Source organism: Mustela lutreola, chromosome 10 (genome assembly GCF_030435805.1).
Source record: "Mustela lutreola isolate mMusLut2 chromosome 10, mMusLut2.pri, whole genome shotgun sequence".
In the NCBI taxonomy this organism is placed as follows: Eukaryota; Metazoa; Chordata; class Mammalia; order Carnivora; family Mustelidae; genus Mustela; species Mustela lutreola.
The window spans coordinates 85,691,821-85,704,617 of NC_081299.1; the positions used below are offsets into that span (position 1 = coordinate 85,691,821).

The 12,797-nt window shown below is 39.3% G+C and overlaps 1 protein-coding gene across 5 annotated transcripts in view; it reads left to right on the forward strand.

Moving 5' to 3' along the window:
* CDC14A (cell division cycle 14A) overlaps positions 1-12,797 on the forward strand; it is a 190,771-nt gene that overhangs the window by 51,852 nt on the left and 126,122 nt on the right. For all 5 annotated transcript variants that reach the window (XR_009345545.1, XR_009345546.1, XM_059138137.1 and 2 more), the window contains exon 4: positions 1,473-1,565. Coding sequence is in view for 3 of the 5 variants with exons in the window: in XM_059138137.1 (XP_058994120.1) it covers positions 1,473-1,565 (93 nt within the window). In the remaining 2 variants the exon portion in view is untranslated. The remainder of the gene's footprint in view (positions 1-1,472; positions 1,566-12,797) is intronic.

The following is a 12,797-nucleotide window of genomic DNA, read 5'->3' on the forward strand; positions in this document are numbered from 1 at the left end:
ACTGGAAGAGTTTCGCAGGTGGAATGAAGGTGAATGAAGAAGGGGAGGTAGTCGAGCTCTCTCACATTTTTGAAGGGGCTGTAAAAGCAGGTACTCTGTGGGTTGTGGTCAATGTGTAAGGTATAAAAAGCTGCTTTTACAGTCAGTTTGAATTTACAGACGAATATTAAAAGGTACCTATGTATCTGCATTTTGAAAACTGCTGTAACTGTTTTGACATATGAGGAAATTGAGCAGATTTCATTGAGTTGCATCAGGTTCTCATTGTTTTATGTTTGAGTTTGATGACTATTTTGATTTCACTTTAACAGCTTTTTACTTTTCATGTTTAGCATGTATATAGCATAACCAAGCTGCTGATTTTTGGATTTAGTTGAGTACTTGAGCATGCAGCATATTGCATGCTATAATAGAGCAGGTGCTTAATAACTGTTTGCTTGAATCCATGTATTGTATTAAGATGTTTGCTGATATCACCCTTTTGATGCATTGTCTTTTCCTATTAACCATTTATTTTCTAGAGCATTCTAGAAAGAAAATATGAGTATTGATGCTTTGTTAATATTACTATTAGTGCTCTTAGGAAAATAGGATGATTGACACATTTAAAAATAAACTAAAATATGAAAAGTTCAGATAACTTTTCTGGGAGTGGGTATGGTATTTAGGGAAAGAAAAAGGATGAATAATTACTCAGCCTTAAAAAAGAACTTGCCATTTGTGTCAACATGGAAGGACCTAGAGGGTATTGTGCTAAGTAAAATAAGGCCAAGAAAAACATATATCATATGATTTCACTTATATGTTGAATCTAAAAAACAAAACAAACAACAGTAACAACAAAGACCCCCCACAAACAGATTATAAATACAGATAATGGACTGGTGGTTGCCAGAGAGGAGGAGGGGGTGTGTGGGGTGGATGAAGTAGATAAAATGGGTAAAGAAGTGCAAACTTATAAACTAAGTAAGTTAAGAAGATGAAAAGTGGAGCATAGGAAAATAATCAATAATGTATTAATGTTTTATAATGGCACATGATAACTACACTTATCATGATGAACATTATAGAATCAGTATGTTGTACACCTGAAACTAATAAAACATTGTATGTCAACTGTACTTCAATAATAAAAATTCAAAAAAGAGAAAAGATGATTAGATTTTACATAAAAGATTAAGTTTTCAAAAATATTCCCACTAATAAAGACACCAGTAATTTAATTATTTCCCATTGCATGTCTCCCTTCTTGGAGAGAAATATCTGTTCTGTTGTCAAATTTGCATCAGGATTTGGCTGCAAAAAGTCTATGGCCAGTAACCTTCCACCCTCATGTACAAATGGCATAGAAACAAAAGTTGAAAGTTGTTACATTTCACTGATTGTGACACATCTTGGAAGTTGAGATGTTTATCTTCTGTATATTTTAACATTGTCTCTATAGTTACACTCTTTTTATTCCCTCTTTTTAGTCATACAGTTTATCAAGAAAGAAAATAGTGCACTACACCTGTTTTGATCAACGGAAAAGAGCAAATGCAGCATTTTTGATAGGTGCTTATGCCGTAAGTACTTTTTCACGATTATTTTCTATATTCGGGCCAAAGGAATGCTAACACTGTCACATAAAATCCAGGCCACTTTCTCAGTGGAATTGGGAGATGGTGAAAATTATTAGCATGCTGGAAATGGATGGGGACTACTATCCATGGGATGTTAAACTCCCAGATTTTATTTCCTAGTAGCTAATGAGAGAATTTTAGAACTGCCATAGGTAGCTTGGATCCTGCAGTTGTATAGGTGTTTCTAAAAAAAGAATATCCAGAAAGAATATTTCTAGGTAAAAGAATATATAGTAGATTTTTATTTTTATTTATTTCATTTTGTTTATTTTTTAAGTAGGCTTCATGCCCAGCGTGGAGCTTGAACTTTCAACCCTAAGATCAAGACCTGAGCTGAGATCAAGAGTTGGACATGTAAGGGACAGAGCCACTTGGGCACCCCTATAGTGGAAGGTCTTTTTTTTTTTTCTTTTCCCCCCAAGAGAGAGGGGTGGGAGGGGCAGTGGAACAGGGAGAGAGAGAAAGTTAAACAGGCTTGCAGGCTTCATGTGGGGCTCAGTCTCACAACCCTGATCATGACCTGAGCTGAAATCAAGAGTTGGATTACTGAACCATTTGAAGTGCCCCAGTATAGTGGAAGGTTTTTAAAGACTGTTGACGTGTGCCTCTTGCCAAAGAGGAAATCATAGATTGCATGGGGATGGGTTATTAGTATTATTTTTATCAATCTATTTATTAATCTGTACATGTGTTTGCAGTAGGCAAACTATTTATGAAGCCTCCATGTATTACAACTTCCCTAAGAACTGGATAGGACTTTCCCAAAATAATTTTGATTAGAATTTTTATTCTCTGTAATCGCTATAATGTAAACCTGAGTTCCATGTGAATGTGCTGGAAAGTTTTGGTGTGATTATTTCTAGAATTTTCTATATATACTGGGATTGGACAAAACTTGGAAGGCAGAAACCATCAGGGCTAACACTCCTCTGGAACCTATACTAGCTTTTTAGGGACATATGTGATACCCACTTAGGAGGATGTTGGTCTAAGGCAGGAGACTGAGGCGTCCTTTCTGATCATCCTTGGGGAGGGTCTAGAAGCACATGCTGTGGGATCCTTTCAAGGGCCTCCTTCAGAAGATCTTGACGAAAGGAGGTACCAGCTACTATCCATCAGATTCTGCCACATCAAACCAGAAGCCATGGGGGAAAAAGACCAGAGGTGGCATTGGAAAGACTCTCAGTTATTTTAGGGTGCAGGCTGAGAATAGTGACCAGCAGACAGCCTGACTGCAGCCTGGGGCCTTGTTTCCAGGGCTGAGATGTCCAGCTCTGCCCCTGATAATAGCTCCAGTAAAGCCTGATATCATCCCTTGCAGTACTTTTCCTTCTCACTCTGTAGGCAGCATGGTATAATATCAAGAATCGTGACTAAAAACATTTTTTCATCCTGAAGCGTCTCTGGGATGATGGCTAAGCCACTTTATCTCTCTTCACTTGATTTAGTTTCCTTATCTGTAAAATGATAGGGTTGGCTATAATGACCTCTAGGTTTCCTTCCAATTCTGAGGATACGAGGATTATTTGCAGTGGTAGCCAAACTATTGCTTTTATTTTAAAAGCGTGCACAAAAAGCTGGCTGTTGGCCTGAAGCTTCAGTGAAGTGTGCTGGTAGGCTGAATTAAGCAGGCAGACTTATTTTTCACTTTGTGTTGATAATTACTACTCTTACGAAACTGAGAATTGGCACCATGTTTAGTATACGGAGCGCTTGTAATAACCTCTGGATTCCAGCCACGTGAGCAAACATGTCTTTCCTGAGGGGTCTTGTGATGCGTGTAAATGTTCTCTGGGAGTCCTCTGTCATAAGGGATTGCCATCAAGAAGAGGTCATCCGCTGCTCTCTCCTCTCCTTCCTCTCGTTCCCACCCTCTCCTCCTCCCTCTCTTCTTTTTAATGCCCAGCCTTCCTGTTTCTGGGGTCATCCTTAATTTCACCAATGGTACCTCTAGAGTTTTGAAAGGAAGTTCAGTTACAACAGATGCATTGAGCTTGGGATACGATACATCTACCGCAGACGTTTCCACCACGTTAATGCAACCAGATGAAGGAAGGATAGTCTCAGCAGGGTTGAAGAAGTGCTGAGGGCAGCACGAGCTAGGGTTCCCATGCTCATTACAGTCTAGAGAAGCCATGTAAAGTAATTATTCTTGTGCCGTTCGTTTCCTAATTGATTTTCTTTTCCAGTTTTGGAAATGCATTCCCCAGAAAGCTTTTTGACACAACGCTTAAAAAAGTGAAAACCAAGAATTATCTTCTTTCATTAAAGAGAATTTGGTGTCTTCGTGTTGTGTGTATGCATGTAATGGCTGGCACAAGTTTTGTAGGAAGAGAGTCAGTAATGTGCCTTATACATATATCTCAATGAAGTTACAGATGTATTAAATGTTGCTATTTGGATAAGCTGAAATCTTCTGGGGATCTTCCTATTATTAAGGTCAAATATCCAACTGCGTGTTTGTATCTCCACATTATATGTTTAAAAGATATCTCACACTTGTTTATTTTTTTAAAGATTTTATTTATTTGACGGAGAGAGAGAGATCACAAGTAGGCAGAGAGGCAGGCAGAGAGAGAGGAAGGGAAACAGGCTCCCTGCTGAGCAGAGAGCCCAAGGTGGGGCTCCATCCCAGGGTCCTGGGATCATGACCTGAGCTGAAGGCAGAAGCCTTAACCCACTGAGCCACTCAGGTGCCCTGGTATCTCACACTTATTGTGGCAAAACAGAATTTTTATTCCTTTTTTCTATGAACCTATTTATTGCCACAGTCCCTGCCTACTTAGTAATTGGACTACCATCAGTGGCTTGCTGAAACAAGGAATAGTAGTTATTTTTATTCCTCCTGTTTCCTCTTCCCACATATACTCATCAGTAAGTTTGAACAGCTGTGCCTCTAAAACATATATTGAGTCAGAATACTGCTTTCCATCTCTGTTGTCCCCTAGCTCTAGTCACTGTCGCTGTTCACCTGGATGACCACCAGAGCATCATACACTGTTTCCTTTTTACACTCTTGGTTTTGTTTAATCACAGTTGCCACACAATTGTCAGAAGAATCTTTAAAAAATATAAATTAGATCATTCACGGCCCTGTTTCAAATCTGTCTAGTGCTTGCTCACTGTTCTTGGCATTAAATTCAACCTCCTTACCAATGCCAGTAAGATCCTCCCTGATCTGGCCCTGCCTACGCCTTTGTTCTCCTTGCTCAGGATGCCCCCATCACGCTGGCCTTCTAACCATGAAAATCTCAAGCTTATTCCCACCAGAAGGCCTTTCTGTTCTTTCTGTCTGAAGCATTTTTACCTAAAACCTTTGCCTTCCTGATTCCTTGTCATGTCGCTTCCTCAGAGAGACGTCTTTTCAAGTGTTACTCTGCCCTCCCCACCCCCGTCACCCTCTAGTCCCTTATTGTTTTGTTTTCTTTATAGCACTCTGCTCTATGAAATTATCTGAGTCATTTATGTATTTGCTTGTTTATTATCGCTTTCTGAGACTAGAGGGTAGGAACTTTGTCTGTTCTGTTCATTGCTGTGTCTGGGAGGGGATAAAACAGTTAACAAGGGGTTAGGCCCAGCAGTTCGCCACTTGAATTGGAAGCTGGCCACCATGGAGCCTTCCTGTTATGCTGAGTCATGGGGAAGTCCAGCATGGGGGGAGTCCCAGGGAAGAGATGAGGTGGCCGGTGTGGAGGGGCGTGGGATGCTGCAGATCGCAGCTATTTACCAACTGGTTGGGATCTATTTCAGTATTTCAGCACTGGGCATCAGCTTAGAACTGTGCCCTGCACATAGTAGGTGCTCTGTGTCTACACAATGAATGAACAATGCGATGACAAAATATGGAAGAAGGAAGGAAGTTAACTCCCTTGAGGTAAGTTCAGAGGGAAACAGAGAATGATCATATCGGACATGAAGTGTAAAGTGGTATCTTCGTCATTACCAGAATGCTGTGATCTTGACTGAGTCCACTCTGATCTTTAAAGATGTAAAATCAAAGCAGAGATCAGAGTCCAAGGGTGCCAAATTGGATAAATAGGGCAGTACCTGCTGCATCAAGTCACATCATTACCTTGCCTTTTTTCTGAATGAACTTTTTTTTCCAATTTTTAAAATTATGGTAAAATACATACAATTTAAAATTTACTGTCTTGCCCTTTCTTTCTTTCTATTTATTTACTTTTTAAATATATTTTTTAAGGACTTAATTTATTTGTCAGAGAGAGGGAGAGAGTGTGCATAAGTAAAGGGAGGGGCAGGCAGAGGGAGAAGCAGGCTCCCCACTGAGCAGGGATCCCGATGTGGGACTTCATCCCAGGACCCTAGGATCATGACCTGAGCTGAAGCCACCCAGGAATCCCTTTAATTATTTTTTTAATTGAAGTATAATAGACATGACATTATATTACTTTCAGGTGTACAATGAAATGATTTAATATTTGTGTATATTGAAAGATGATCACCATGCTAATAAGTCCAGTTAACATTTGTCACCATGCATGGCGACAAAAACATTTTTTTCCTTGTGATGAGTTTTAACCTCTTTCAGCATACAGCTTGGTAGCTTTGGGTGCATATGTATTGTTCTGCAGCTATCCTATCTTGCTTGTGAGTGTGACATCTTGTGCCAAACACGCCCGTACAGACTCACGGCTTTGCTGTGTTTTCTCTGTTAGACTTTAAGTATGTCACACAAGCTTTTGCGTTTCTATTTTCTTATCTTGACGTGAGGGAGAGCCTTTTTACATTTTATCTCATAGCACTGTCATGAGTATTAAACCGGAGATAAAATATAGAACACCATGTTCAGTAGGAAATCCACAAACCCTTCTCTGTGGGTGATTCTAATGCCAGGGTTGCTGGAATGATGTGGCCCCTGGAGATTACAGTGAGGCTGAACTGATACCATTTCAGGGAAGTCCCTCCCCATGAAGTATCTCTTTATTCCTGAGCTGTGACATCATCCTTCTTGAGATGAAGGGCACAGGTTTTAAGAAGAGATCGACTTTGTCAGGAAGATGTTTGCCTTCCAAGACAGTACTCAGGGTGGAGTTGGAGTTGGGGGTCAGGATGCTTGGACCATAGTGGCACCCACCGTACTCTGACCTGAGTTTGAAGAGGGCAAGCATGAATTGTTTAGGTTCTTGCTACATGCTTAAAGACCAAATCCTTGCTAGTTACCATCTTGTTTTCAGTTCACAGAAGTATGATAAAGAGGTCAAGGACAATTTGGATCAGGCCCATGATGACCAGAGGATTGGAAAAATAATATGTGTGAGAAGTTACAACAAATGTGATGGTTTAGCTTAGAAAATGAAGTTCGGAGTTAAAGAATTAAGATTTTTTTTTTCCTCCAAGATATGTGGGGGATGCTTAAGCAGAGGTGGTAACCACAATGTATTTTCCTTAACCCACTTGTTAAGTCCTCACATTGCTAAATAAGGGGTCTAATTATGGATTAACTGGAACTGGGCTGAGCCAGATGTCATGTCTGAATTAGAGATGACAAGGCTAAGTTCTGTAGACTTTATAATCATGTCTATGTCTGCTATTTATTCTGGAGACTACACTTAACGCCTTAGTAGTTATATTCTACCTCTAAGTCTACTACTAATTGCAGAGAAGCCATTCTCCATCTGGTGTAGTGGTTGAGAGCAGCGACTTGAGCAGAGAGCCACAGGTTTGGCCTTGAAGCTGCTTGGTAGTTTTATGTCTTGAGCAGGTTATTTAACTCATTGAAATTCCTGTTTTTTTTTTTTTTTTTTTCATCTTTAAAATAGAGATAATAACACCCCACCTAACATAGTTGTGGTGAGGACTGCTGGAGGTCATGCTCATGCAGGTGTCCTGGGGCAGGGTATGGCATTTTAAGCATTTAGGAATAGCTGGCGGCTGGCAGAAAAGTGTGGTCTCCCAGAAAGATTTCTGAACTATTGTCTTACTTCCTCTGAGGAGCTGAAGCCTGTTCCTCCTTTCTCCCCTGTTTTACACTTAAGCCCTTCCTTGGCTCAGTGACACTCAGATGGTTGTTTATCTGTTTATTGCTTAGGATAAATCACTGGAAGGTATAGGAAAGAGATTATTTTATTTTATTTTTTTTTTGTAGGATGCTATTTGCTTTTTAAAGGAAGAAACTGTACGAACCAAGCAGATTTCTCATTTTTGAGATGTGTATTCAGGCATTCTTTAGTTCAGTAAATATTTATTTAGCTCAGATGAGCTTGACCTAGCAACCCAGCACTGTGGTGGGCTCTGGGGAATAAAAAAGATGAAAAATAGAAAAAAGAATGAATGCCTGGCTTAAAATGGGGACAGATAAGTAATAAATAATTGAGAAAAATGTGCAGTGGATGCCAAATTGGATAAATAGAAATCAACAAGTGTTTTTCCAGCCCTTATACATGAGGCCTTGTTCTGGGAGTCGAGGATGCTAAGCTGAATAATTCTATGCCTTCTGGGGAGGGTGTTTGGGGACCAGGGTCAAAGAGGGAGGGGCCAATGATGATCAACCCCAGTAGGCCAAGTTGGTGAAGGAATATTGAGGGGGGTGGGGGAGAACAGCATGGAGGGGAAGATGTTCTCTTGGGGCAGGAGGGGTTGGGAAATGATTAAATATATTTTAAATATCTAGTTTGAAAAGGGGATAACTTAGTGAATTTAATTAAAAAGTTTTTAAAAAAAAAAACTTTTTTAAACCTTTAAACCTTTTTAAAAAATTGCTTATTTTTTCTTTTATTACCATATAATATATTATTAGCCCCAGGAGTACAGGTCTGTAAATCGTCAGGTTTACACACTTCACAGCATTCATCATAGTACATACTCTCCCCAATGTCCATAACCCAGCCACCCTCCCCCCCCCCCCCCCCCCCGGCAACCCTCAGTTTGTTTTGTGAGATTAAGAGTCTCTTGTTGTTTGTCTCTCTCCCGATACCATCTAAAAACGTTTTGTTTTGTTTTGTTTTTAATTTAAAAAGTGGCATAACCCCTTATGGAAGAAAAGTAGGAAAATCCTCCTGCAAAGACATTATTCTAAACCCGAATAGTCACTGACATATAACTGCAATGTAGTTTTGTCAGCCTTTTTTCACTTGGCTTCCATATGTTTTGCCTTTTTACTACTTAGATGATGAAATAATACTCCATTTAGAGGGCATACCATTGTTTGTTTAACATTTTAGACGCCTCTGCAACATTTTGTTACTATGTGACAAATATCATTTGGCATTATGGGTATTTCTTGTTGTGGATTTTTGTCTTTAGGTCACCAGAAGTGGAATTAATAGATTTTTTAAAATGTAAGCATTTTATAAAAAGATTTATTTATTTATTTGAGAGGGAGAGAGAGCATGTGTGCATGTGAAGGGGAGGAGCAGAGGGAGAGAGAGAATCTCACGCAGACTCCCTGCTCAGCGTGGAGTCCAATGCTGGGCTCCATCCCATGACCCTTAGATCATGACCTGAGCCAAAATCAAGAGGCAAACATTTAACCCGTTGAGCCACCCAGGTACCCCTAAGCATTTTTTAGGTTCTTGGAGCATATTACCATATTTATGCCAGTTTGTACTAGATTTGACCATATGTGAAGTAAATCTCCTGTATCATATACCTTTGCATATTGGCTGTAGACATTAAAAATCTAGAAATATAATTAGAGAAAATGATACCTCATTGTTTTACTAATAATTTTTTGATTATTAATGAGATTTATTATTCTTGCATTTATCTGTAGCTTTATTAACTTTTGACTAGTTGGTGTTTTGCAAATCTGTTTTCTGTATTTGGATCACTAAAAGTTGAAAAATAGGGCACCTAGGTGGCTCAGTGGGTTAAAGCCTCTGCCTTCGGCTCAGGTCATGATCCCGGGTTTCTGGGATGGAGGCTCACATTGGATTCTCTGCTCGGAGGGGAGTCAGCTTCCTCCTCTCTCTCTCTCTGCTGCCTCTCTGCCTACTTGTGATCTCTCTCTGTCAAATAAATAAATAAAATCTTAAAAAAAAAAAAGGCGAAAAATAGGGGCACCTATGTGGCTCAGTCATTAAGTGTCCGCCTCCGGCTCAGGTCATGATCCCAGGGTCCTGGCATTGAACCCCACATCAGGCTCCCTGCTCAGCGGGAAGCCTGCTTCTCTCTCTCCCACTCTTCTTGCTTGTGTTCCCTCTCTTGCTGTGTGTCTCTCTGTTAAATAAATAAATAAAATACTTTTTAAAAAGTTGAAAAATATCAGTCTCTTCTTTCCTCTAAGAAAATCATTTGTTTCGGGACTCCTGGGTGGCTCAGTCAATTAAGTGTCTGACTGCTGATTTTGGCTCAGGTCATGATATCAATCAAGCTCTGAGTTGGGCTCTGTGCTCAGTGGGGAGTCTGCTTGAGATTCTCTCTTTCTCTCTCCCTCTGCCCCTCCCTGCCCCACACTTGCTCTCTCTCAAATATGTATATGTATGTATGTATATATATTATATATGTGTATATATATATATCATATATATATAAAAGAAGTCATTTCCCTGAATCTAATTTGTAGCAATAGATGTAGACCTCTAGAAATCGCACCCATCAAGAAATTAGGAAGTCCATAAACCTTCTGTTTAAGTTCTGTTACTTTTCAAAAATGCTGTTAATAGGTACATACATCTGAGTACAAAGGAACTGCTGATAATGGATCTCGATTATTAAACACCTAGTGGTCTACTGAATACACAGAAAATTATATTCGGAATAGTATTATTTAAAAGTGGTTCATGTAGATGTGCTTATACCATTGAAAAATGGTAATCTAGGCCAACTAACTCTGAATTTGTTTTTGTTTTTATCATTTGGGACAAACATGTTAGTCTTCTTAATCTCTAACGTATAATTCATCTGTAAATTGCAATTTCAGAACTGCTTTAACTTGTCATCAAAAAGCTATAGGTTAAGCATGTGTTATCTAAAAACAGGTGAAATCATCAAGAAGAATGTTGATTCAAAATAATAAAGGCATTTACCTTAAGTATTTACTGAAATAGTAATAAAGCAGATGTCAGCTGGTAGTGTTCTGTCCACTTCTGTGGCTTCTCAGTACATCTAACAGATAGCGTTTGCTTCTTCTGCTTATGGAAATTGTGGAGAGGAAGGGAGGTGTGGCTCAAGGCTGGGGCAGGGCAACTTCCTGTTTTGCAGTTCCTTCCTTTCAGAGCTTGATAGGCAAGAATGCTTTTGTAATGTTGCCTGTAAATGGGCCAGACGGGCTTTTATCGCCCTGGGCTTATATTTTTGGTGGTTTTAAAAACAGGTGAGGCTCCCGAAGATCATACAGCATTTTCAATTTTAAACTCTTTGAATTTGGAAACTCTGTTAGTTTTCAGCATTTAGGAGGAGCAATATTATCTTTCATTCAACCCTTCTGCCCACCTTGCATGTGACATTTAGCTGTGGGCCAGGAAAATCAGCTGTTTGCATTTGATTGGTGAAAGGTGTGTTTCTCAAGTTTAACTGAAGAAATCTTTTCAGTATTTTATTTTTCTTCTGTTCTCCTTTTGGCATCCTGGTAATGAACTTCCTCTGAGCTGTAAATAAGCTCACACATTTATATGCACATACGTCCATACACGCGCGCGCACACACACACACACACACACACACACACGTGCGCATGCCCGTGAGCACATTGTATTTAGTACATAGATTTAAGTGCTGATTCACTATGCTTGCAGCAGTGTACCCACCGATTCTCAATCCTTAGTACCCTTGAAGAGGCATATACTTTCTATGTGAGAAAGCTTATGTCTATAAAGCTTATGTCCCTCCTTACATACTGAATTAGGGGATGTACTTTCTCACTGCTTAGAATTGTGCATTTACCCGTTTATCTTTCCCTTTAAGGGATGGAGCTGTGTTTTAGTTCCTCACAATAGCCCCAGCATCTAGAACACTGCAGGACATATCCTAAGTGCTCAGTAAATATTTGTGGCTTGAATGGCTGAATGCTTAATAAATAAATATGAATAACATAGATAAATAAAAGTTAATCTTCCACTATTCCTGAAAGTTTAATAGGGAGTAACTTAAAATCTGTAGTACATAAGAATAAATTATGAAGTCAGGACTAATTGTAAAAATAATAGCAAGAATCCTAGTGTCTTGATGTACTAATTTATATTTTTAAGGTTACTGAGTAAGACAAAATATTTTATATAACTCTGCAATTTTAGAACTGAAATGGGCTTTGTTAATATGTATAACCATTTGATATCAGTATTATAGATGAGAATCTTAATTTTGGCCACTTGAAATGTATTTGTAATGCCTGATGTGAGTGCAGGTGATTGGCCCATCTGGGTTAGTCTGCAATTAACACGCCCTATGTATGTTTGCCTGGGACTCACCTGGCAATTATGCAAGTTGGAGCCATCTCTGCTCAGAGTTATACAAATATCTGGACAGAACAGACTCGCATTTAGATGTATCCCCAGTGAAGCACTATAAACTTCCTGCTCAGTGAGATATTTATGAGCATATATACAGAATTTTTTATATATATATACTAGAATATATGCAGAATATAAACCTCTGGAGGTAATATGTCCAAGTTCTATGCAAAATGAAGTTATTTGGCTGCTGAACAACTACCATGGTGATTTCCACCATGGTAAAAATTTATATTGGATCCATTGGATTGTGTTTTTTGTTTTCTCTGTTGTTGTTTATTGTGTCTGTTGTCTAAAAATAGATATATGGTAATTTAGAAAAGTAGACTCACTTTTGCAGAACCCTGAAGGTACCACTGTAAGAAATTCACTAGGAAAACTCTGCTCCAGTCCTGCTTCCTCATGTTTCAGTTGGACAATCTTAGCCCAGAGAGATCAGGTACCTTGCCCAAGGTCAAATCCAGTTAGTGAGAGACTAGAACCCAAATCCCCAAGTTCCTATTTGGAGCTTTATCCATTCACAGCATGTAACTGAGCAGCGTTAGTCTTGGAATAATGCTACAGCTACACCATAATTTTCTGCAGAAGAATCAAAATCGTATGTAGTGTGGAAGGGCAGAGCTTTCCAGTTACAAAGCAGTGTTTCACTCAGTCATGCAGTTTCTTTTCCTGGTAGCATCTGAGCTTTAATTCTGGCTAATGGGGCTAACACTCCACAAACACCTTAATGGAGTGGCAAATGCAGTGGCAGTTCTGCTGATGCTTG